The sequence below is a fragment of the Phycodurus eques genome, chromosome 12, assembly GCF_024500275.1.
Source record: "Phycodurus eques isolate BA_2022a chromosome 12, UOR_Pequ_1.1, whole genome shotgun sequence".
NCBI classification, from domain to species: domain Eukaryota; kingdom Metazoa; phylum Chordata; class Actinopteri; order Syngnathiformes; family Syngnathidae; genus Phycodurus; species Phycodurus eques.
In genome coordinates, this window is record NC_084536.1 from 4,081,703 (window position 1) to 4,105,091 (window position 23,389).

Consider the following 23,389-nt stretch of genomic DNA (forward strand, 5'->3'; position numbering starts at 1 on the left):
GCGAGAGGAGGCCAGTTAGTTGGCAGTCACCTGTCACACCAGGCCCGACCTTCACCGTCACAGCGCTGCACAAACACAACGTCACTGTGGCCCGTTGGAGGCTACCACTTCTCCAAAACGGGGGAGTAAAGTGTCATTTAGTCCAGGAAAATTAACTGCAGCGGTTTATTTTTGTTAGATATATGATAACAGACTAAAATAGTGTCTGCAACAAGATAATTCCTCTATTTATGTCATTTGAGTACAATATATATGGCCGTTATGTGTCATTTAGTAGTATACCCACCTCTATTCATTCACACATGGTTTCTTCTATTTAAAGGGGCTGGGCTAACCAGACCGGATTATCAGAACGAGAATTTGGAGGCGTTTCCACGAGGATGTTATTAGATCAACATTAACGGCAGAAATAATAATTAAAAAAAACGTTCTCACCACAACACCAAATATAATACAATTTGAGGCCATTCTCAACAGTTGGACCATGTCCACACCGGCGAGAAGAAGACTCATGAGAGATTTTAAACGGTGAGTTGCTTGCTTGCGTCTCGCTCGTAATGATTTGTCTAAAGCGGCTAACATGGTAGAGCCGAGCGAGGTCGAAACCCAAAGAGCCGGGGTTGTTGTTACTCCGATTATATATATATATTTATATATATATAAATATATATATATATATAAACTTAAAGATAATATGTATGTGAAAAGTATATTAAGTCTCACGTTTGCTAACAGGCTAGCAATTAGAGAATACATTCAGTACGTTAGCCGCCTGCGTGTACCCAAGTTTCGAACGAGCTAATATTTAGCCAGTGGAAAGCAATTGTGCTCATGTATTGTTTGACAAGTAAAAAAAAAAAAAACCCCAAAAAACTTTTTTTGCCAATTTTGTGTATACTTTCTTTGTGAACTCTTTAGTAAGTAAACAACAGAGCAATGGCGGAAGCTGTCAGGAAACACTTTGTCCGTGTCGACCTTTTACTTTTTCTTTGCGAGCAAGTTATAAAGTATCTCGTAAACGTTAGTGTTCTTAAGTATGTACAGTAGTTAAGTGCATCAATTTATCACGACAGCTACCACTCAATTATCACTACCATCAAAAAGGCTCAATTGTTATTCGGTTGTACAGGCTACAAGAGGACCCCCCAGCTGGTGTCAGTGGAGCCCCATCAGAAAACAACATCATGGTGTGGAATGCAGTCATTTTTGGGTAAGCCCTAATGTACCGAAGACAGTGGTACCTTGATTTAGAAGTTCAATTCGTTCTGTGACCAAGTGTGTCACTCAATTTACTCCTCCAGTGGTTCCTCGACTTACGAGTGAGCTGCCTTACACCCCCCCCCCCCCTCTCTCTGCTTTGTAAGATTTTGAGCCTCATTATTATTTAATTTTTTTCCTGCCTTGCGAGTAAAACTGAGTTATGACTTGGTGGCAGCAAATTTCACAAGCAGCAGATTGTGCTGGTTGCTTCAAGCTGTTTATTGCTGTTCCCAGTTGATGTTTATTGTAAAACTAAACAAAAGAGAGAGAATTTACCTTCTGTATTGAACCCAACCACATGACTTATAAAAATCCACTAGCTTAATGCTAAAACACGATACAGAACGCCATAGACGGGCTAACCAAACGAGCATCAACGTCGCAGTCATTATACCCCTTTACCCAACTGATTTTTTAACACAAGCAGTGCAGCAACATTTATCGACAGACAATATAACAATACATATTCTTTATCTGCAAAAAAATACTGTTACTGCAGCTAAATTGCTACGGTCTTCTTTTGTGTCATCATAAAAATAAAAAAATTGTGGTACATGTTTTTTTTTATGAAGTACAGCCCTGTGTTGTATAAAAACAGAGCATATTATTAGAGAATATAATGAAATAAACTGGTTTTATAAAGTGTAATGACTGTAGTATTTGTGTGTTCGATGTCTGCCTTTAAGTCGAGTGGCCTAGTCAGTAACATCAGGAGTAGGAGTCAGCTAGTTGGCCGGTTAGCACGCGTTTAGTCCGCGGGTCAGCATCAGGGCATGAGCTGTGGCCTATAGCAGCTCCTTGCAAGTATTTTCATTTTGCATTTGTGCGTTTGGCTGTTTGTCCTGTTCACTAGACAACTGAAAGTGCATCAGCGACTGTGGCTCTCCTTGCCCACATGCAGGAGTATTACCGTACCTTAATTGCGGCATTCCCCCCCAAGTCCCTCGAGCGGTGGGTTATCTGAAGCTCGCAACATAAAGCAACAGCGACATAGCGACAAACTGCACTCGCGAGTCACGGCACCAATGTAGTACGTTAATTGTCTTTTAAGCCTGAAATAATGAAATTGTTAATGCACAATTATCTTTTGTTTCAGCCCTGAAGGAACTCCATTTGAAGATGGTAGGTGTTTTAATTTCCTTGCCTATGACTGATGGATGAGAGCTGGTGTAATAAATGACTAATACACATGACAAAATCATTATGTTTCTGCTCACAGGCACATTTAAACTAATTGTCGAGTTCACAGAAGAATACCCTAACAAACCTCCTACAGTGCGATTTGTGTCAAAGATGTTTCATCCTAATGGTAAGAATGTAGTTGCCCTGCTAGGTGGAGTCGTGCACATAATTGTACAAAATATTAGCACCATGCCAAGAAAAACAAAAATGAAACAAAACATAAAGCTGCAAGAATGACGGCTTAGTCTTACCAAAATAGAAATATTACAAGAATAAAATCCACTATTATGAGAATAAAGCGTTCATATTTTTTGAAAAAAAAACAAAAAACTTCATAATTTCACAAGAATAAAGTTGTAATAATAAGAGAAAATTTGAGAGAAAACAGAGTAATTTTAAAAGAATAAATGGGAAAATGTGTAATTTTAGGAGAATACAGTACTAATTTTACACAAAAAAGTAGTATCACATTAAAGGGATATTTCAAGAAAATGTTGACTTTGAACTTGTAAATTCTTACAAAAATAATAACATTTTGCGATCATAAATGTATTTAAGAAGAGTGGCGGTGTTTTCATTTTGTAAAAGTTTGTTCCTGAGAAAGAATACGTGGACTCTTTGGTGTGTTTGTTCAATCTTCAGACCAGAGGTTTATTTATGCATTTATTTATTGTACTTATCTATGTAATATATGTCAGTGACTACAGTCTATCGTGTTTATTTATTCTCACATTACTTCTTTCTTAAAAAAAAAAAAAAAAAAGACTATTTTCATATAACCTTTGAACATATGACTTGATTCTTGTCCTTTTTAAAAAACAAAATTAAAAATGTATTTCTGTAACATTACTTAATTCTCCAATGACGACTTTTTTTGTCTTGAAAAAGTATGACTTTAATTTCCTAACATTGCAACTTAGATTTTTAAAATAAAAACTATTTTAAACTTTATTTTTATTTTGCATGTTTTTTTTCCCACAGAAAATATTATTTAATTGTTATAGAATTGACTTTTACTCAGAACATAATACTTGCCTAACTATGTTTTTTTGTAGCAAAACAAGACTTGCTTTTATAACAAAATGAAATTTCCCATCTTGGACATTTTTCTTAAATTTACTATTTTATTTTTTTAAACTTAAGACTTGCTCTCAATTATAGCTTTTTTTCTAGAAAAATATTAATCTCGCGAGAAGAAGACATTATGTTTTTAATAATATAGTTTAATTCTCATAACATGACTTTAAATGTTTTTTTTAATTTTAACTATTTAATCTTTTCACTGTGTCCCTCATTAATACTCCTTGTCTGTATTTGAGGAAGTTATATTTAATACATCAATGATTTCTCCCCCACCTCCTACAGTCTATGCAGATGGCAGTATTTGTTTGGACATCCTCCAAAATCGATGGAGCCCCACTTATGATGTGTCTTCTATTCTTACGTCCATCCAGGTAAAGAGTAGATATGTGACGTTTTCTGGATGAAGGATGGTTGACACATTTAAAGTCAAACAAATAAATTGGCTGTCGATGTTGTTTGTCCTCCAGTCTTTGCTGGATGAGCCCAACCCCAACAGTCCGGCCAACAGCCAGGCGGCTCAGCTGTACCAGGAGAACAAGCGCGAGTACGAGAAGAGAGTTTCCGCCATCGTAGAACGCAGCTGGCGAGACAGTTGACCTGGTTGACGGTGTGCGACAAACGCTAGCATGGAGAACCCTCTTTATCTCCTCTCACCTTTCGTTTTTTATTTTTAACATTTTATGCACTTTACCTTCGACGTCCCTTCGTGGAATTCATTTTTTTCTCGCCTGCCAAGAGGGAATTGTTTTCTCTATCCACTATTGTCGGCCACTTTCCCAGCAGCATCCGTGCTGAACCTTGCCTTGTTTGTGGGCCACCATCTTACTTCGATCACGTTTAAGGTCCCGGGTGCTTCGCCAATCACGTCATTTTTCACCGAGAAGTTTGCCGTTGTGGGCTCCCAACTTTGTGACGCTATCTCTGCGTTGTGCTGTAAACCGTTTGTTGCATGCATAACACAATGAGCAAACCTTACCTCCTCCCTCTTCAATAGTGATGTACATAAGAAACCTGCATCTGAATATATGTACAGATTTTGCACTGGTTTGTCTCCATGTCATTTTGTCCCAGCACTTGTACATAAATGAAACGTATAGGAAAAATTACTGCGGTTGCAGTGTTTCAGTGTTGGCCTCAAAGAGACACACAATGACCTTCTGGTGCAGTTCTTTCAGTGCCTAAATTTAGACTTGAATTTGCTTTACCAAATCCATTGCATAATGTTTCAAAATGACCACAATTAAGAGGCGTCATGTTACACTTGTGGAGCAGCACGGTGGGGTAGTTGTCTACCCCGCAGTTACAAAAGTTAGTTGGGATGACTCCAACTTATCCAGAACCATAATAAAGACAAGCGCTATAGTGGATGGATGGATGGATGTTACACTTCAGTAATATAGCTACAGTGGAAAGCATAAAATGTTGAATTATGAAAAATGTCTGAAATGCTTACAAAATGCGTGACACCTCTCATTGATGATTTTTTAATTTTTTTTTGGGGGGGGGGGGTGCATTTTAGAGGAGAGAGCAGGAGCAGAGTGAATATGAAGACTGCTACGTTAGTTTCTCACACTAGTCGCTGAATAGTCAGGTGCCTGCCACAAGCTAGTCACCTTTTCAAAGGTACAGTGTTTCTTGGCTGAATAATTTGCAATGTAAATTAGTTTGGATTATTTTATACTTGTGTGTCTAATTGGAGTTTAACAAGCTTCACCAAAGCACCACTGCATACTAAATACCATTTAAAAGCTTATTAAAACAATACCCATGTTTTTTAAAAGAGTGATTTATTTGTTAACTGCACACACTTGAATGGGAGATGCTGCATGCACGTGGAAACTAGATGAAAGTGTAGGACGTCCGCTTACTAACATGCACATTGTGCAAGGGTGGGGAACCTGCGAGAGCATTTTATCCGCCATTATAGAAACAAATAAAACCTCAAAACAACTGTTATAAACATATTGACCTCATAAATGCTCATAACAACACTTGTGAGGTCATTGCCACATCCATCCATTTGCTATAACTTTATCCTCAGGTCGCAGGTGAGCTGGAGTCAATTCCAGCTAACTTTTGGCAAGAGGCATAGTACACCCTGGACTGGCTGTCAGCCAATCACAGGGCATATATAGATAGACAACCATTTACGCTCACATTCACACAGACAATTTAGAGTCTTCAATAAGCCTAATGTGCATGTTTTTGAAACACATAACGCAAACTCCACACTGGAAGGCCACAGCACAGATTCCATCCCTGCACCTCAGAACTATGAAGCAGACGTGCTAAGCACTGTTTCACAGAACTGCTCGTTCCCATCATTTTACCCTCAATTTTGTATGGCCCTCAGAGGCCTAATAAAACAGGTTCCCCACCCCTGCTTCAGAACAATGTCCTGACAAGTAGGAGGCAGTCTTAGAAAAATAACTATTTACAGAACTATTCAGCAATAACACAGACAAAAGCTAGTGGTAATAATAATACTAAAATTGTCGAAGTGTTCTTGGAGGGCCAGGGGTGGCTACCTGTTGTACGCCCGTTCCTTCTTGGCCCTCTCCAAGGCTTTGTCCATGGTCTTCTCATTCTCGCCGCGACACTTTGGGCAGTACCACTTGCCTTTGGGCTTGTGATGGAGGCCCACGCAGGAGAAGTGGAACCACTCGATGGGACACTCGTCATTGTCGCAGCCGATCATCTCGCCGTAAGACACCTGCTCGCACAGGCAGTACGTGGGCTCGTCGGGGTCAATGGGCAGGTCCGGCGGCGACACCTCCCGCTCGGACTTCCCCTTGGACCTCTTCTTCTTCTTAGACGAGGTCTTGGCCCTCTTCTCCCGGGACGCCCCGGCACCGACGTCCTCTGCGGCGTCCAGGCCGCCGTAGCTCTCCCTGCTCTCGCCGTTCTTCTGCCGCCTGGAGCGCTTGCCGCTGGCTTTGTCTCCTCCCGCCGAGCTCGGCGTGACCTCGTCGCGCTTCTTGTCATGGTGGCTCGTTTTGCTCGGCGTGGCGGTGGACGAAGACGAGGATGACGAGATCATGGACGCTGCTGCAGTCACCAAGGATGCTGTTGTGGCGATGTGACTCTCTGGCGCTTCTTGGGAGGAGACGAGGAGTTCGGAATGCCAATCTAACTGCCGAGTTCGGTTCTCCACCAGCTCCACCTGGAACGAATATTTGTTGACCTCATCAAAAAGGTATTTTGAGTTCATGTGCTCTATGAATATGTTAATTGGGGCTGGGTGATAAAATGGCCTTAAAATATTTTTTTTCTTTTCACAAAAATTTTATTTCTTATTTTAATTCATCCCTCCCTATAGAAAAAAAACATAATGGCAACAATATTGTCATCAATATTCAATATATTTTTTTCTTTACAGATATGTTGTTGGTGTAAGCAGTGGACATCAGTGTGGATGCGGTTTGACTTACAGAAGCCACAATAAAAAAAACAAATAAAAATAAAAAATGAAGAGAAAAAAAATAATCTTCCTGGTAAATTCTAGTTAAATTGCTAAATCGCCCAGCCTTAATTGGTAGTCCGTTCATAGTAACGTACTAACCATTTGTCCAGCAATCTGAATCTTCTCATCTCCGAGCTCCTGACTGCGGATCAGCGCCCTCTGGATGGACACCTGCAGCTTGTGCCTCTGAGGTGAATCCGATTCCTTGTGATACCGCTCGTACGCATCCTCAAGCTCCTTCAGAACGTCTGACAGAAAGACGACAATATCATCAAAGTGGAATACAAGTCTATGTAACTGCTGTTTGTCCATGGCGGTGGTCTTTAAATCCCTCCACTAATCATCCGTAACATTCTGAATCTTTGCGTCCTGTCATCGTCCAAGTTCATATTTTAAGTCACAGAATCAGTGGATTAATGTTATGTATATGACAAAAACAGATAGTTTAAAGTTGAATAAACTGTATTTTTACCTTGATATCTGGCATCAATTTCCTTCATGAGGGACACACTCCTCTGCAAATCAAAGGGGAGTGACTCCACCAGGTCCAAGTACTCTTCCACATAATTGACAACAACATGACCAGGGTCGCCATTCGTGGCGTTCAACATTGTGCCTCCACTCTTCTTATTACACACGCCTGCACCTGGAAGTAAAAGTGGCAAGAAGAATTAGATTTTCATACAAATACCTGCTTTAATATAGTACTTTTTTTTTTTTTTTTTTAACTCGGCCACTACCAGGGTGTAACTGAGGAATGAATGAATAATGCGTGCAATTGTAAAGCATCTTGGATTTCCTCGAAAAGTGCTATGTGGTATGCATTATTTTGCTTTTTTTTCCCCTGAAGGAGACTCCAACGTGGGTTATGCCAAATGCTGATCTACAAATGTCAATCAAAACGTCAAAAGGGGTGGGGCCAAGTGACGCGTTCATTCACTGTACTGCATATCGTGTCCAGGTGATGGCAACATGGCGAATACCATGGCTTTCGCCGTGTACAATTCTCATCCAAGAGGGTTGTAATGACAATAAATAGGTTGTAGGTGGTACTACTGAGTAAATTTGTATGTAACCGCAAAGTGTTGTCCCCCCCCCCCCCCCCCCCCTCCCCGCCCGCCCCCCTAACGCAAGAAAGCGAGGCTGACGTAAGGCTAGCAAGGCTAGCAGGTTAGATGGTTTCCCGGCGATTGAAAACGAGTTGGGTTTACGTTAACTGAGCACACAAACCACAGTTGGTGTTAATGAGAGACTTGACGTCGATTAAAAGAGAATATTCATTGTTGACTTTGAGTATTACAACGTAGAGTAGTGATGTGTGGGTGTGTAGTAATTAGCGTATTGACTAATAATGGGGCAGCTAGCCCGCTTCGGCGAGTTCACGCAAACTCCATCAACTGTTCATTTGACGACTCAAAAGTTATCCCTGGCAACCGGTTTGAAGTCTTACAAGTCGTCCGGGCATTGTACACTTTAAACATGTTGAACTTGTAGCAGTTTGCTTACCCAAGTTTCGTGAGCCGGTCAAACGTTGGAGTAAAATCAAAGGGAGTAACAAATATAATAATAAATACTTTGTACGCTTAACGCAAAAATCGTCAAAACTATATCTAGTTTTTTTTCACAAACATTACTACCTCCAACCCTAAAAATGTGTGTTTTTCGCGGTCACTATTTGTTGCTAGCGTGTCGCTTTATCACTGCAAAACAAACATTCAATTTCTCTTCCCCGGCTAAGCTAATTAAAGACCTGCTTACCCGTGCGTATACATATATTCGCACTTTTCCAGTCAATTCTGTGCTCTTGTCGTTGCATTTAAAAAAAAAAAAAAAAAAAAAAAAAAAAAGAGAGCTTTATGTTAACGACATCGGTCGAGCAGCGATTCCGCGACTGGAGCGGCTAATGCTAACCGTTAGCTCGGGGTGCGCATGCGTGGAACGCCTCAAGCTGCCATCGACACTCGTCTTTTCGAAAACCATTCCGTTTAATTGTGTCATCATAAAATATGTATTACCACTTGAACTAATACAATAAGGCCTAAATGTGGGCCAGTGGTCCAACAATTTACCCGCGTTGGTCACCGCTGCTACCTGGCGGCGAACATGGGGTGTCTTTCTTTTCTTTTTACAATCCAGTACATAAATTGTTTCAAGCAAAGTGACTCACACAAAGTCGTATTTTTATTTTGGTCATAAAAAAAAAAAAATAATAAAATACATCAATTACAGCTACATTCATATTTTTTCTCCATCACTTTGGTGGTCTGGGAAGACTGGGAAAAACCTCAAAGCATTTGAGAGATGCTTATGTTTACATACACAAAGGTATAGTTCACACATCCTCAGGCTTTGGGTACTTTTTATTTTTTCACTAAAACCCACCCACTCATTAAAACACTTGACTGAAAGTAATAACGGGGAGCACAGAATGAAGAATCGAACACATGGTGTTTTATTTTTTGTATGTATAATGTTGGTTTTCATCTTTCAAATAGATTTTTGAAGACTGGGCCAATCTCGAGGATCATGTCTGAGGTGGTGGTGGACCTGCCGTGTCGCTGGAAGGCTTGTCTGTTGCACTGTCTGGTGAGCGAAGAGGCCCCCATCGCTGCCACCACCGACGGGTTCACACTGCGGTAAGACGACAATGATGGACTTGGCAATATCGCACAATTGCTTAAAAACAACAAATAAAACATGAGGTTTACTCTTACAATCGAATGAGATCCAATAAAAGACCTCAATCAAATTCCACCTTTACAAAAGTTCACAATGCTCTATTGATTTATATGTATCTTCATAGAATAACTTTGTAGTTTGCTGTGTTGAATTGCACAACAAGATCAGTTCATCAAATGATCAAATTTAGTTTTTTTCTCGGTTCAGCCTCAGTAAGGGGAGCTAAAAGAACAAGAACATACACAGTAAAGTATGTCCCATTCAAAGCTGTAGACTCCAGCGTCGACATACCCACACACTCACTTGGACAGTTTCATTTTTACGTTTTACAGTAGTAAATTTACATCTTTTTTAAACGTGTGCCAATGCTAAAAAGGGAAATGTGCATTTGTAACTCGACTCACAAACGCCTAACAATATACCTTGGTCATTTACCATTAGTTAAGACTTTTTTTTAAATGTATATATATATTTTTTCCACTTGTGCCCATCCATCCATTTTCTGCCGCTTATCCGAGGTCGGGTCGCGGGGGAAGTAGCTTTAGCGGGGATGCCCAGACTTCCCTCTCCCCAGCCACTTCATCCAGCTCTTCCGGGGGATCCCGAGGGGTTCCCAGGCGAACTGAGAAACGTAGTCTCTCCAGCGTGTCCTGGGTCGTCCCCGGGGTCTCCTCCCGGTGGCACGTGCCCGGAACAGTGCCGTTCCATATATACTCCAAATTCCCCAAGATTCATGTCAGATTAATTGAGGGTTCAAAATTGAGATGCGAATGTATGACTTATAATTTTTTTTAATTCGATGTACAGTATACATTGTTAAACTAATACTTCTATGATCACGTCAATAAAAACTGCATTGTTATATTTAAAAGGGTGTAATTTCTTAGCTATTTTATCGGATAGACCAATGTTGCGCCGAGTGTATGTACTATATCAGGTTGAGTAGAGCCTCATAAATATTTAATGCGTATAAGCAGCAATGTGTCCTCTCGGGTTTATGGCGTACCCACCCTGTGATCAGTCCCGCTTGAGAGGCGGCGTGGGCCCAGTGTGCCAGTACACCAGCAGATCCAGACAAAAGATCACCTTGTCCTCCACATCTCCTTGCGCTCCCCTCTGTACTGCACGCGACCACTGCAAAGAAAGAAAAAGTGACACATCATAGTATCAGACGGTGACATAATAAACAGTCATCCAGCAGAAGGCTCAATACAAACCAGTGCTGCCATCTGCAATGAGATCCTTCTCTCCTTTGAGCAACACGGTGACGTTTCCCAAGGTTTCGCTGAGCTGCAGGACGCTACTACGGTGATCGACGCTGTCCACGGCCTTGTGTTGCTGGGACGACAACACACAGACGGAGGCTTTTAATCCTCCTTTTTTGACACAAACTTGAATTGATCACCTGGCAAGACACCCACCAGCGTCTCGTACAGTCGCGTGAACTCCATGAAGTTGGGCGTGACGATGCCCTTCTGGTAGCCCCGAATAACAGACGGCTGCTTTGTGACCAGCCATAAGCCGTCCTGTTCGAGGCAAACCAAGACCAGCAGGCAGTGAGTCGCGATGATTTTGTAAACCCAAGACAGACTTGATCCAGACAAATCCTCACCGCATCGATTACGATTGGAATATCTCTTGCTTTGGACTTCTCTATCACCTCCTACGAGGGAGAAAATCAGGAATACATTATTTGTGGAAATACACAGGTAAACGATGCGTTCGATTTAGGATTCGTTGACACGTAACAGAGTAAAAACAGACCTTCGGAAATGATTTAAAACATTGTAATATGCATGCCAGTCCAGTAGTTGGTGAACACAACATGCACTGATTGTCCTGATAGGTCTTATCCCAAAACCATGTTTTAAATGTCCTCATTAGGATATAAGCGGGTTTAAAATTTGACACGAGCTGTGTAATAAATGTACACTGGAGAAGACATTTGTTGTAACTTTTAGGAAGGAGAACACAGGACAGTTTTATTGGGTAAGATGTTCATGTTTTTGTTTGTTTGTTTCGAACACAACAGAAAAAAAAACGAATTTCCTTCAACTTGAATGAATTTTTATGACATTTTGTCAGCGGCTTGTACGCTTTTTATTGTCATTTTATTTGTGTTTTTGGAAGGCATTGGGAAATCTCGATGATAACCTGTGGGATACTTTGTGGTCATCTATGACCTTGTGCTTCCAGTTATATTAAGGGATGGTTTGAAGAGGATTGGTATATACTCGCCCCCCAAAAAATCTCTCTCTTACCGTTACTTATTTTTAATCAGTCTGATCAACATAAAAATGGAGCAAACCCATCCTCATTTATGGATAAGGCGTGTCACAAAAGATGTATTTCAAAACCAAACCCCAGGTTTTCCCCTTTAATGTAGGCCATAAGATCAACCAGCTCGTCTCTCAAGCCCTGAGCATCCCACAGTTCCCTAACGGGAAGAACATCGCCGTGCTGGAGCGACCTCCCGACTGACCTGACCTGAGTTTTTTTTTTTCTCTTTCCCAAGCTCAAGGGGGTCATCATAGAGATTGCACAACATTAAGATGTCCCGGATGAATCTTTCCAGAAGTGCATGAAGGTGTGGCAGAGAATGCTGTGAAATTGCGATCGAAGGGGAGTACTTGAAGTTGAATTTGGAACATATATCTTTTGTGACACCACTCTTGGAACGTTTCTGAGACTCCCCGTTGATAACTCCACAAGCGTAAACACTAGGCAGTGACAACACAGAAGTAAAAATTGCAATAATACATAAATAATGCAAATATTCAATGTTCTCCTCATTGATTTGAATGAGGCTAACTGCCACATTCATCCACTCACCACCATTAGCGACGATTTAGCTTATTTAATGATGGACACGTCTCTAATAGGAAATGTACATCATTTTAAATGGTCTATGCTTTTGCTGTAGTTTAGATATATACGTTGGATGTTTTTCTTTAATGTTATTTGTGTTAGTTGGGCAGATACGGCTGTAGAGGCGTCACCAATCGGTGTATTTCGAAGAAGTCAAGCTCGCATTAATGGCGTCTGTCCTGTCTGTGCCTTTATGCCTTTATGTGCCTTAATGCAGTCGCATTTGTGGATATCTGATACGCATCACTTTTATCCACATTTGGAAGAGGCCTGATTCTGATCAGAACATATCCAATTCCATGCGTTCCCCCCCCCCCCCCTACCCCCCTCTTTACAATGCCATGACGCACATCTGTATCGCGTCATTTGAGCGCAAAAAAATAAAATAAATCATAATTGTGTCACTTAAACCACCGCATGTAAATCCAGCCTATGTAACGGAATCCCGTGCATGTAAAGAATCACCTGCTATCAAATCAAATGCTAACATATGAGCTCTTACGCTCATGTTCTACCTAATTGTATGCAAATATGCATTACGTGCCTTAGCTGTTTTTAATAAGAAGTCCTCTCTCCCTAGACCGGGTCCCACCACAAGGCTGTGCAGTCTCGGGAGCCATTTTTCGATTTCCTCCACTGCGTTAGGACCGTCCCTTTTAAAGGTGAAAACACGCACACACACACACGCAAATACAGATAAATGCACTTGGTATAAATGTTACATAATTGAAATAAATCCAGAATTACACAAATTCAGAGGTCATTCATTGTTGTGCATGACATCAATAAGGACTTCATTTCAGTCAGCATCTAAAGGATTGTATCACTGAGTACGTTTTGCTGAGGCTTTTATGTTTTTTTTTTGTACCACCAGCATATAACGGTACCAATAATGGCAGAAGGAAAATGCGATGATAACTACAGTACAGTAAATGGAATTTACACTATGCAGGAAACCTATCTTGGCTGTACAACTTCCCCAAGTCACCAAATATAACTCTTTTCGTCAAAGTGAGCTGTGTTTACTATTAATTTGACAAGACTCGCCTCCCCGGCCCACCCACTCAGTAACACTCCCTCTGCACATCTGTCGCCCCATCAGTCGAGTGTACACTATTTATTGGTATTTTTACACTTTTACCACACAACACGTCACGTGACAAAATACTGCTTAGATAAGTGATGACACTGGATCATTTTCGTTCTTAACTGTGACCAAACCTACGCAGAAACTGAATACAGGAGGTTTTCTGCCATCTGCTCGCATGATCATTTTACACAAATAGGCTACTCACAGGACAGGGTGAACTATGAGTTCAGGGCTGTAGGATTTGATTACAGCTGCAGCGTCTTTGGTGCAGAACACGTGGGACAAGTCCGCACCCTGGAGACGAGATAAAGACGTTTGCTCCAACACTGAATTTAAAGCAAAAAAACAAACAGTGAGCCGTGTTCTTCTAACCACTTTCAATGCGGAGATGGCGGCAAAGTAGGGCGCTCCAGTGTAGCTTGAAGGTGGAGATGGAAGCGTTAGAGGGTGAAATCAAATGCGATCAATACCACGTGAAACCCAAAGCCGGCGTGCGCGCCACATACTCTTGGCATCCGCCGATGATCCCGATTCGGCCATCTTGTCCTTTGTGCTTGTTTCTGGACAGCGGAGGGACTATCTTCTTCACTAGAGACAGGACGTGCTCCTCCATGCCCCCGTCGGATGGCGGGGCCAGGCTGTAGCGGCGTTCCAACACTGCAGAAAGAAAACAAGGTTTAAACACTGTTTGGTTTGAATTCTAGCCAATAAAAACCTACAATAAATACAAACGAGAACAGCTCATTTGTAAAAGATGTCTATAAAGTCTTTTCACAATTTAGCAAGTATATGTTAGTTATTCAACTTGCAACAATACACGTATCAAATTATCAATGTATTATTACAAATAAATTTATGCAAATACGGTATTTATGAAAAATACATCAATTTATGCATTTAAAAAAAAAAAATATCAAACTGTGTGCCAGAAATCGAAATAGGAATCGAAATTTAATTTTGGCCGACTGTTACATATTAGCTATAGAAGGTTTTTATTGCCACATTTTATACACCTCTATATGGGCACCATTAGTTCCCAAACTGTTAAGTGGGTAATCATTTCTAAAGAAACTTTGTGGACACCCTGTATGACTTCCTGTAGTCATGAATCTGTGGACATATAGACCAAGGACCAAACCCTGCTGCAGGTAACCATCGCATTAGAGATGCATTGAGTAACAGCTCCACCACATGCCGCTGACTGGACGGGTGACACCTCCACAAATACCTAATGCATGAGGGTCCGACTTCAACAGCTGACCCTGCTTGGCCAAACTGTCTGTTGGGGGCGAGGGCTGTCGGCGTGTAAACGACGGCAAGGGTTGGGAGAACACGGGGGCGTGGGTGGGCACGGCGGTCTTGGAGTGAGGAGGGGGCGCCGCCGTCGAGCCCGGCCTGGCGGAGGAGATGTTGGAGAACATCTGCCCGAGCATCTGGAGCATGTGCAGCTCCCTGGCGTGCTCCGCCTCCCGTCGGTTGTCCTCCGCCTGCAAGCGGCGTTCCTCCATGCGGTAGAAGTTGTCCTCGGCCTGCGAGCTCTGCTTCAGGAACTGCTCCATTAGCCTCTCCATGGGGAAGTTAGCGCGCCGCCGCCGCCTCTGCTTGGGTGTGGAGGCGGAGCAGTTCGCTGCCAACTGGCTGCTGTTGGGAGGTCTTTCCGATGAACCTGAAGGGGACGCGAGACATTTCGATTACAATACGGCTGTAGCAATCCCATAGATTTGATGGCGGAGTAGCCAGTCAGAGTGGTCGTCCACTAACTAGCGCTAGCCTCAGGTGGACCGGCTAGCCATCTACAGGTTCATGTCAATGAATTAGAATATGGTGAAAAGGTTGATTTATTTCAACTGTGGATACACAGATTACATGTGCCTTTTGCCATCTCGTGGAAGAGCATTTCATTGTTCTGTTTGTCACTATATGTCACTGGCAGAGAAAGCGGAACAAAGATACATTATTTGGAGTGAATAAATCAGTGAAATGGGATCGTTTCCCATAGCACACGTACAGATCTCGAACGGCACACTGGTTGGGAATCTCCGGTTTAATGCAAGTCTCCAGCCTGTACAGTTCATCAAGGTTTTAGAACGGCGACTGCGGCGGATTAATTCTGTCCATTTTGTTTTTCAATCCAAACAAATCCGGAACGGTTTGCGTGGACCCGGACCAACCGAGTTAATCTGTCCTGCATCCCGTCATATAGTATGCATTCGACTCATGCCACCATACGTTTGACACACGCACAAAACGATAAGCATTGTTGCATAAAAATCCGTGCGTGTGTACTTACTGTTATTGCCCACTGTGACTTTAACCGGGATGGGGATGGGGATACTGGGGTACTCCAGCTTGACTTCAGTCTCTGCGGGGAAGGGGCAGTCCCCAGTACTCTCGGAGTACACATCCTGAGCATCATCCGCATCCTCATCCAAGCCGTCCACGGCCTCCTCCCCTCCCGGCCCGCCATCTATGAACTCTTGGGGGTCAAGGGCGGGCCGGTTGCTCAGGATCCTCTCCATGGTGTCGTAGAACTTGGCGATCTTGTGATACTGCCTGTTGTTGCGCAGATTGCCCTCCTTGGCGAGCAAGTATTGTCTTTTGAGGCTCTTAATCCGCACCCTGCACTGCTCCGGCGTGCGCTCGAACCCCATCGCCGCCAGCCGCCGGGACACGTCGCGGTAGACGAAGCTGTTGCGGAAGTTGCCGTCCAGCGCCTCCTGAACGTCCTGCTCCCCCCAGATGTTCAGCAACGTCCTCGTCTCCGCGTCCGACCACAGAAAGCCCCGCGTTGTGTTGTTGAGCAGCATAGTCGAGCGTCGAGGAGTTGGGATGGACGCCTGGCCTGCTTCTCGACCTGCCTGTCGTCTGCAAAAACCGCTATCCGAGCGTTCGAGTGTCTTAAAATGGTGAACGCGTATGTATTGTTGAAACGAGGGAGCATTTGCACGTCGAGTCTCAGTGTTCTAGCTAAACATTGCCATGTTTATCCCTTAACGTCGTTGGCAAAAATGCACAAGCTGGGAAGTTTCACCAAAACTGAACAAGGACCAGCGGTCCAAACCAATCCCAATCGCAAACCTCATTTCGGACAATTTAGGAAACTGACCTCTGATCGGTCCTCTGAGGGAGACTGCTCGCGTCCAACCCCGGGTTTACGCGGTGTCTGCGGGGTCCTAAAGACCACCGCGTCACTCATCCGAGCTAACAACATGGGCGTTAAGGTGTCATTACTTCGACAAAACGGAACACGTTCAGCGAATTCAACAAAAAGACAGCCGTAACACGGAAATGAGAATACGTTGCAAAATATGCTCTCACTTTACCTTCCGTGTTCAAACAGAACAATGTGGCGAGAATCGACACAGTTACGGTGACAAACAAGAAGGCGAGCTTCTGAACGGGCTGCGGCATGTTGTCATTCATTGTTTACTGACATGCTAGCCGCAGACACGAAGCTTCTTTTTTCTTTTTTTCCCCCATGCGGTGCACACACTTCTTACCTAAACTCGAAGTGCGTATCAACGCTGTCAACTGTACACAAATACGTCTGCTCATGAGGCTTTCCTTAGCCACAGCAAATGCAGGAAGAAATAGTTCACGGTGCCTTTATGACTACTCGGAAAATCCTAAATCCTCTCAAAAGCTGTCGTATCTATACGACAATTGTAGGACATCATGCGAGAAATAACTCCTTTTCTTTGGTCATTTATTGTTCAGTATATACAGTGAGACTTCATAGTGGGAAATACTATATAATAGATACATCTATATTATAATACTTGCTAGGTACAAATCAGTACGTATGTACAATGTTGTCAGCGAAATCTGTAAAACTCGCGAGGCTTCAGTTTAGTGAGCATTGAAGGATGACCGCCATAAGTATGTTTTTCTTTTTCTTTCGATTTTTTTTATGGGGGTGACGACAGCACACCAGGGGAAAACCGCCACCAATCTGTCTTGACGAATTCAATTATGAAATATAATTCTTAATAATTTTATTAAACCTGATAAATAATGATTTATTTACACGTGTTATTTAATTGTAGTTATTTAATGACATTTTTTTTTATCATTATATGTCCACGGCCAGGGTGACCTGGAGCTTATATCCCAGGTGACTTTGGGCTCGATTCGAAAATGTTATTTATTTAACTATAAAATATTTTTAGAACTATATATCAAGGCATTTTTTTTTTTTTTTTACATTTTATTTCATGGCGTAGCATGAAAACGTGCTATAAAGTGTTTTTCTAAAGGCCTTTGGGAAGGGGGGACGGTACCACGGTTGAACCTGCGAGGCGTGATTGAGGGCAAAGTTTCCCCGAGTTTCACTTCCTGGTTTCGAGCTCACTTCTCGTCGCAACCGCTCAAAAGCGCGAGCGCAGATTTCAGCATGAGCCACTTTGAAGTGAAGTCAAGTCTCACCATTTCCAACTTTTACACGTAAAAAAAAATTCAATAAAAATTAAAAATTAAATTAAAAATGGCTTTGATCTGCTTTACGCTCTCGACGTTTATGAGCTAGACCGCCAGTTGTCTTTATCGTAACGTAACAGAGCGTGACTTCCGGGGGGGGCGAACGTTCAACATGCCCGAGTCTTCGAAGATGAGGAAGCCCGATGTGAAAGTGGTTCTCCTGGGCGACATGAACGTGGGCAAGACGTCTCTTCTTCACAGGTACACGGAGAAGAAGTTCAAAGACACCATCAGCACCGTCGGAGGGGCGTTCTTCCTCAAGCAGTGGGGACCCTACAACGTCTCCATATGGGACACCGCTGGTAAGAACTCCTTTTTCAGTGTGTTTGTTTTGCGTGTCCGCAATTCCCGTGGGGTTTACTCGCTGGTCAGGGTCAAATTGACACCATCCTAAAACCTTCAAGTGCAGTACAGTGAACCCTCCCTATGGCAAAAAAAACTTCATAGATGCCCCCCCCCCCACCCCCCCCAAAATACAATTGAAAAAATAGGTTAGAATTATTTCTTGTGTTAATTGATGTACTGCCAGCGTTTTCAAAGCAGTGCTCCATATTGCCAACCGTTTTAGAGCATTCCCATGCATTTTTCAAGAGCTACAGCATATTGTGTTCGGTGACAATGTAAGACAACGCCTACCAAAAGAAAGAGTAGACTTTCTTCTTTCACCAGGAAAAAAAAGTTAAGTTTGAGCTTTTTTCCGCTCTTTAGTAATCAGCAATAGAGCATGGGTTGGGTTTCAGCAAAAACACTGGTTGCTGACCAAACAGTGGTGAAAATAAGCACTTTGTGAAAAACAGGTCATAGAAAACAGTGACCATGATGCTAATATTTTGTTGTTGTTGCTTTTGTGACACCTCAAACTACAAAACGCCAAAAACAAGCCTGAAAAAAGGGCGTTTGACAGCAAAATCAGCATTTATGTCAAATATACACGTAAATGCAACATGAGCGACGTTGACTCACCGCATGGCTTGAGTTGAACATGGCTTTTTTTCCCTTTTTTTCTTCGTTTTGTCATTCACTCCATAAACTGATCGCGAGTCGCGACATACGCTTTCTACTACATATCACGACACATACTCTGGTAGTCATACGCTGTTTGAGTGTGAGGTGCCTAATCTTGTCCTACGTCCGCGTCGTTGGCATTCCTCTTCCTCATAATCGATGTGCCGAGATTCAACCCCTAATCGTGACGTTCTACTCGAAAGCTGTGCTGATCTCGAATCCAAAGCGACGCAACGCCACCACCTACAGGGATCCGATAGTCATTCCAGTGGTTTACAAACCTGAACTTCACAGACAAGCTGGGCTTGTCTTGACGAATAAAATTACAGTGGCAGCAGACGATCGGATTCAAGTTAACTAAAATTAAATGAAGTCATAGTTTAAACCCTAAATATACACCAAACTATGATCCCGAAACACATTATCGTTTCACTTACAGCATTACCCTTAAAAATAAAACGCTTAAGGATAGTTTAATTTAAAAAAATAAATAAAAAAGTATTGGAAACTTTTGAGTCATAGTGTATACGGCACAATACACACTGCTCTTTATGTTCATTCACACGATTTCAGTGACAATTTACCACTCTTAACAGTCACGCAAGTGTGAAAGATAACCGCTAAGATTATGACATAAAACCAAAATGCAATGACAAGAGCATTATGCATCGCTTAAATGTCATACAGGTGTAAACTGCTGTTAGTCTGCTTGCTTCATGTAACTTCCAATGTACATTCTCTTAGAAACTCATTCACTGCCATGGACGGTTGTTGAATTCAATGTTAACATGGAGGACTGGCAGTGATGAATACTAGTTGTTGAGGCTAACTTTTGGAAAAAGTCACATCAATGCACAATACAAAGCTGAACACTTGCCAAGAGCTGGGCCTTTGTTGCTTGCCTTACAGACGTTTGTGACATACGTGAAAGCACTTTGAACTTTCGTGTGACTTTAGTTTGAATTCTAAATTGTACACTAACGGCATTCATTTCCGATTTTGCTCATTATTTGTCCAATGGCTGGCAGTGTCGCATCTGAAAATACTAAAAACGTCGCGTGATGGCTGTGGATTGGAACGCTAACTATTGTTGCAAACGGTTATAAAATATTGGACTTCGTTCTTCGTGATTTATTTTAAAGGTGGCTACTAAGAAGTATATCCCGCTAGTCTGGGGTTGAAGTTGAATGGACATGTAAGTGAAACTGTTTAATAATGTCTTGCCTGTTGAATTGGGATTAAACTGTCAAGCTATGTGACGAATTCCGCCGCAACAGTCGGAAACAGAATGTCATTGTGCACTTTCGCTCACGCTAGCATTGGATTTTTCAGGTTGACTTTAGCATTTATATAGCGGTCCTGTCCCAAAGCTAATCTGACAGATAATAATGTCCCGTCATGATGTTTAGCGAACGTGCGAGCTGTGACATGAGCGGACCGCTATGTAAACATGACTTACTAAAATACTTCAGTCAGGCAAGATAGGGAATGTTTGACTTCCTGTCTGCGTTTCCATGACCTCTCCCAAGGATGAATCGTCTGGTTTATTGGGTCACTTTGCTTATGAAATGCAAGATCAGCGCCGTTTTGATAAAGAAACCTGTTGTGCGGTGTTTTGAAAACAAACAGCTGCCCGCTGCTGTCTTTTTCCGTCTGGACTTTTTCATTTGCACAGCTGATTTTCAAAGCGGTGTGTTTTGAGGCTTTTTCCCAGTTCCCCTTAATAGTCACATGATGGTGCCATGACGGGAAGACGTTATGCCTCAGCCAGCTATTTCCAGAAGTACAAGAACGTCTTATCAGTCCCTCCCATAACAGAAATCCCCTCACGTCCTCAACACTTGTATTCCGAGAAATCGTTATGTATTGTATTCCCAATGTTCCCAGTTAAGGTGATTCCTCACATTACATCATTGTCTTATCGAATATTCTCGAGTTGCTTAATTGACGTGTAAAGAAATTGTATGGCGCAACTCTTCAAGGCAAAAATGTTGTGCTCTGGCATGAACACACAAGTTCAGAAGATCCATAGAAATAGCCATCCCATTCAAAATTGTAATCGATATTTGTTTATTCATTTTCTTCCTAGTCAATAAAGAAATGTAGTCAATTGCCCATTCCAAACCTTGGAATGATTATGGAGATAGTGATGATTACGGCTGAAATTTGATATAATCTATTAATCCTGTGAGGGGAAATTAAGGATTCAAGGGAAGTGCAGACCTTGTGATAACAATTAGTTTTCTGCCATTGCACAATATGTAATTTTTTGTTTGTCGGTGAAGAAACACTTTTTGTGCGTAAATACTTGGAGGTTTAGTACAGAAAGTGTTTTATTAGACTTTTCCCACGCTGGGCTCTCGAGACCCTTGTACATTGGTATTGACACAATTGTGCTGTGCTTCATTTAGTAGCTTACCAAATACATTAAGAATGCCATACTATGCGGTAATGTGGACACAGGATAAATAAAAGAGTGTTGTCACCATATAACGACTTGATGCTGTCATCGAGAGTCACTTGAGGTCAATTTCAACCAAAAATACCAGGAAGTTAATTTTTTTTTTTTCGAGAAATGTAAATGATCCTGTGACCCAATGTCTCAGGGGGATCATGCAATTCAGGGAAAAGGCATTCATAACGAAATTAACGGCACTCCACTTGCAGTCAGTCTCCAGAGACGTTGGAGGTGGATAGTTATATGTACAAAGTGCACATAAATAGTAAAATTTGGCTTACGTTTCTCGGTTGGTGAATCTACGCACAGCGCATGGAGAGAGGCTGTGAAGTATTAGACGGACCCAACACCAATCCGCCGGTACGCGAGCCCGCTAGCGGCTATTAGCTAATAGGCGCTAGTAGCCATCCAATTCGCGTGGGCAGAATGTACGTCTAAGCTCAAGTGTGTGCATGCGAACAAAGACAAAACCTGTTTTGAATGTCATTGTCACTTCACTTACTTTTTCTACAAGCAAAGTGGGGAGAAAAATCAATTAAAATCAGAAATTATTATAAGGCCATACAGCCCAGCCCTTCGTATCAAGTGTACACAAAATCTCTGACATGTGACTGTGCGACCAGCCGAATCTCTCCATGTTCCCTCAGTCCACTTGAATTCAGCCCCAATTCAAAATTGGATCGGTCGGGCAAATATCGGGCTTGAAGTGTGTAGCTTTCCCCCCCCCCCCCCCATGGAATCCGACTCTGATGTAGCACCCCCTGTCTCCACAGGCCGGGAACAGTTCCACGGCTTGGGCTCCATGTACTGTCGCGGTGCCGCCGCTGTCATCCTAACTTACGACGTCACCAACTGGCAGAGCCTGGCCGAGCTGGAGGAGCGCTTCCTGTCCCTGACGGACACGGCCAATCACGACTGTATTTACGCCGTCGTGGGCAACAAGGCCGACCTGACGGACACTAAAGCACAGCTGTCTCAGGAGACGATGGACGCGAATCCAACGGAATCCGAGGAGGACAGATCAGATTTGCTGTCGGCTTGCCCCACGCCCCCCGCCTCGCCCGTGTTCATCCCCAGCGTCACGTTTCCCAAGCAAGTCACCCGTGAGGACGCGTTGGCTTTCTACGGGCGGATACTTCGCTACAAGGGCTCGGACGAGAAGAGCAGCCTGCCCGCCGAGAAGATGTGCTTCGAGACCAGCGCCAAGACCGGTTACAACGTGGACGCTCTGTTCGAGGCGCTTTTCGATCTGGTGCTGGCCTCCATGCTGAGAAAGAGGAACGAGAACCAGCAGTCTGCCACCGTGGACTTGGAAGTGTGCAGAGGCGGCGGCAAACGGAGCCGATCGGGCTGCTGCTAGGACCCAATGAGGAAGACCCACAGGGAGACTTTTAACTTTCGACTGAGAATGTGAATTAACAAAGAAACCACTAGCCTTTGTCACCTTAAAACCTTCTTACTGTGAAGCAGAATCATTTGGTATTTGGAAGTGTTCCAGATCTGAAAGTGGATGTCTGTGGACAATAAACACACTTCAGAATCCAGAAATGAAATTTTCATCAACCTCATAGAGCCAACTGCACTAATTGTTATGAACTAGGTAGCACATTACACTGTCTTTAATAATACTTTCATTTGAAAATTTCCAGGGATCAGATTTAAATGTACCTTCATTAACACAGAATATATATATATATATATATATATATATATATATATATATATATAGTGTGTAACTTGTCAATTTGTCAATGACCGTACATTAGTCATGTTTAATTTTTAAGTCATAATAAAGATTTTTATTTTGCTGTGATTTGTTATTGAA

The 23,389-nt window shown here is 42.5% G+C and overlaps 4 protein-coding genes across 11 annotated transcripts; 2 read left to right on the forward strand and 2 right to left on the reverse strand.

Annotated features, from left to right (window-relative positions):
- Window positions 1–351: 351 nt before the first annotated feature.
- On the forward strand, window positions 352–5,305 carry ube2al (ubiquitin conjugating enzyme E2 A, like). 2 transcript variants are annotated; one of them, XM_061692989.1, is made up of 6 exons: window positions 352–528; window positions 1,130–1,210; window positions 2,357–2,382; window positions 2,480–2,569; window positions 3,808–3,896; window positions 3,993–5,305. In XM_061692989.1, the coding sequence occupies exons 1-6, from the start codon at window positions 485–487 to the stop codon at window positions 4,119–4,121; spliced, it is 459 nt and encodes a 152-aa protein (XP_061548973.1). In that variant the 5' UTR covers window positions 352–484; the 3' UTR covers window positions 4,122–5,305. The 2 variants fall into 2 exon arrangements, with proteins under 2 accessions (XP_061548973.1, XP_061548974.1); XM_061692990.1 differs by lacking the exon at window positions 2,480–2,569.
- Window positions 5,034–8,797, reverse strand: ing1 (inhibitor of growth family, member 1). 2 transcript variants are annotated; one of them, XM_061692986.1, is made up of 4 exons: window positions 8,747–8,797; window positions 7,461–7,634; window positions 7,088–7,236; window positions 5,034–6,688 (listed from the first exon to the last, which is right to left on the reverse strand). In XM_061692986.1, the coding sequence occupies exons 2-4, from the start codon at window positions 7,597–7,599 to the stop codon at window positions 6,050–6,052; spliced, it is 927 nt and encodes a 308-aa protein (XP_061548970.1). In that variant the 5' UTR covers window positions 7,600–7,634; window positions 8,747–8,797; the 3' UTR covers window positions 5,034–6,049. The 2 variants fall into 2 exon arrangements, with proteins under 2 accessions (XP_061548970.1, XP_061548971.1); XM_061692987.1 differs by having other exon boundaries at window positions 8,495–8,793.
- A 620-nt stretch (window positions 8,798–9,417) lies between these two features.
- naxd (NAD(P)HX dehydratase) lies at window positions 9,418–19,276 on the reverse strand. 6 transcript variants are annotated; one of them, XM_061692979.1, is made up of 12 exons: window positions 17,126–17,186; window positions 15,916–16,502; window positions 14,854–15,291; window positions 14,132–14,282; window positions 13,998–14,043; window positions 13,831–13,919; window positions 13,080–13,188; window positions 11,280–11,330; window positions 11,089–11,193; window positions 10,885–11,005; window positions 10,678–10,801; window positions 9,418–9,619 (listed from the first exon to the last, which is right to left on the reverse strand). In XM_061692979.1, exons 2-12 carry the CDS (start codon window positions 16,430–16,432, stop codon window positions 9,469–9,471), a joined length of 1,902 nt encoding a protein of 633 aa, XP_061548963.1. In that variant the 5' UTR covers window positions 16,433–16,502; window positions 17,126–17,186; the 3' UTR covers window positions 9,418–9,468. The 6 variants fall into 6 exon arrangements, with proteins under 6 accessions (XP_061548963.1, XP_061548964.1, XP_061548965.1 ...); XM_061692980.1 differs by lacking the exons at window positions 15,916–16,502; window positions 17,126–17,186 and adding an exon at window positions 19,065–19,276; XM_061692981.1 differs by lacking the exon at window positions 15,916–16,502 and having other exon boundaries at window positions 17,126–18,545.
- rab20 (RAB20, member RAS oncogene family) lies at window positions 16,337–23,377 on the forward strand. The gene is made up of 2 exons (XM_061692988.1): window positions 16,337–18,403; window positions 22,338–23,377. The coding sequence occupies exons 1-2, from the start codon at window positions 18,214–18,216 to the stop codon at window positions 22,922–22,924; spliced, it is 777 nt and encodes a 258-aa protein (XP_061548972.1). The 5' UTR covers window positions 16,337–18,213; the 3' UTR covers window positions 22,925–23,377.
- Window positions 23,378–23,389: the final 12 nt, after the last annotated feature.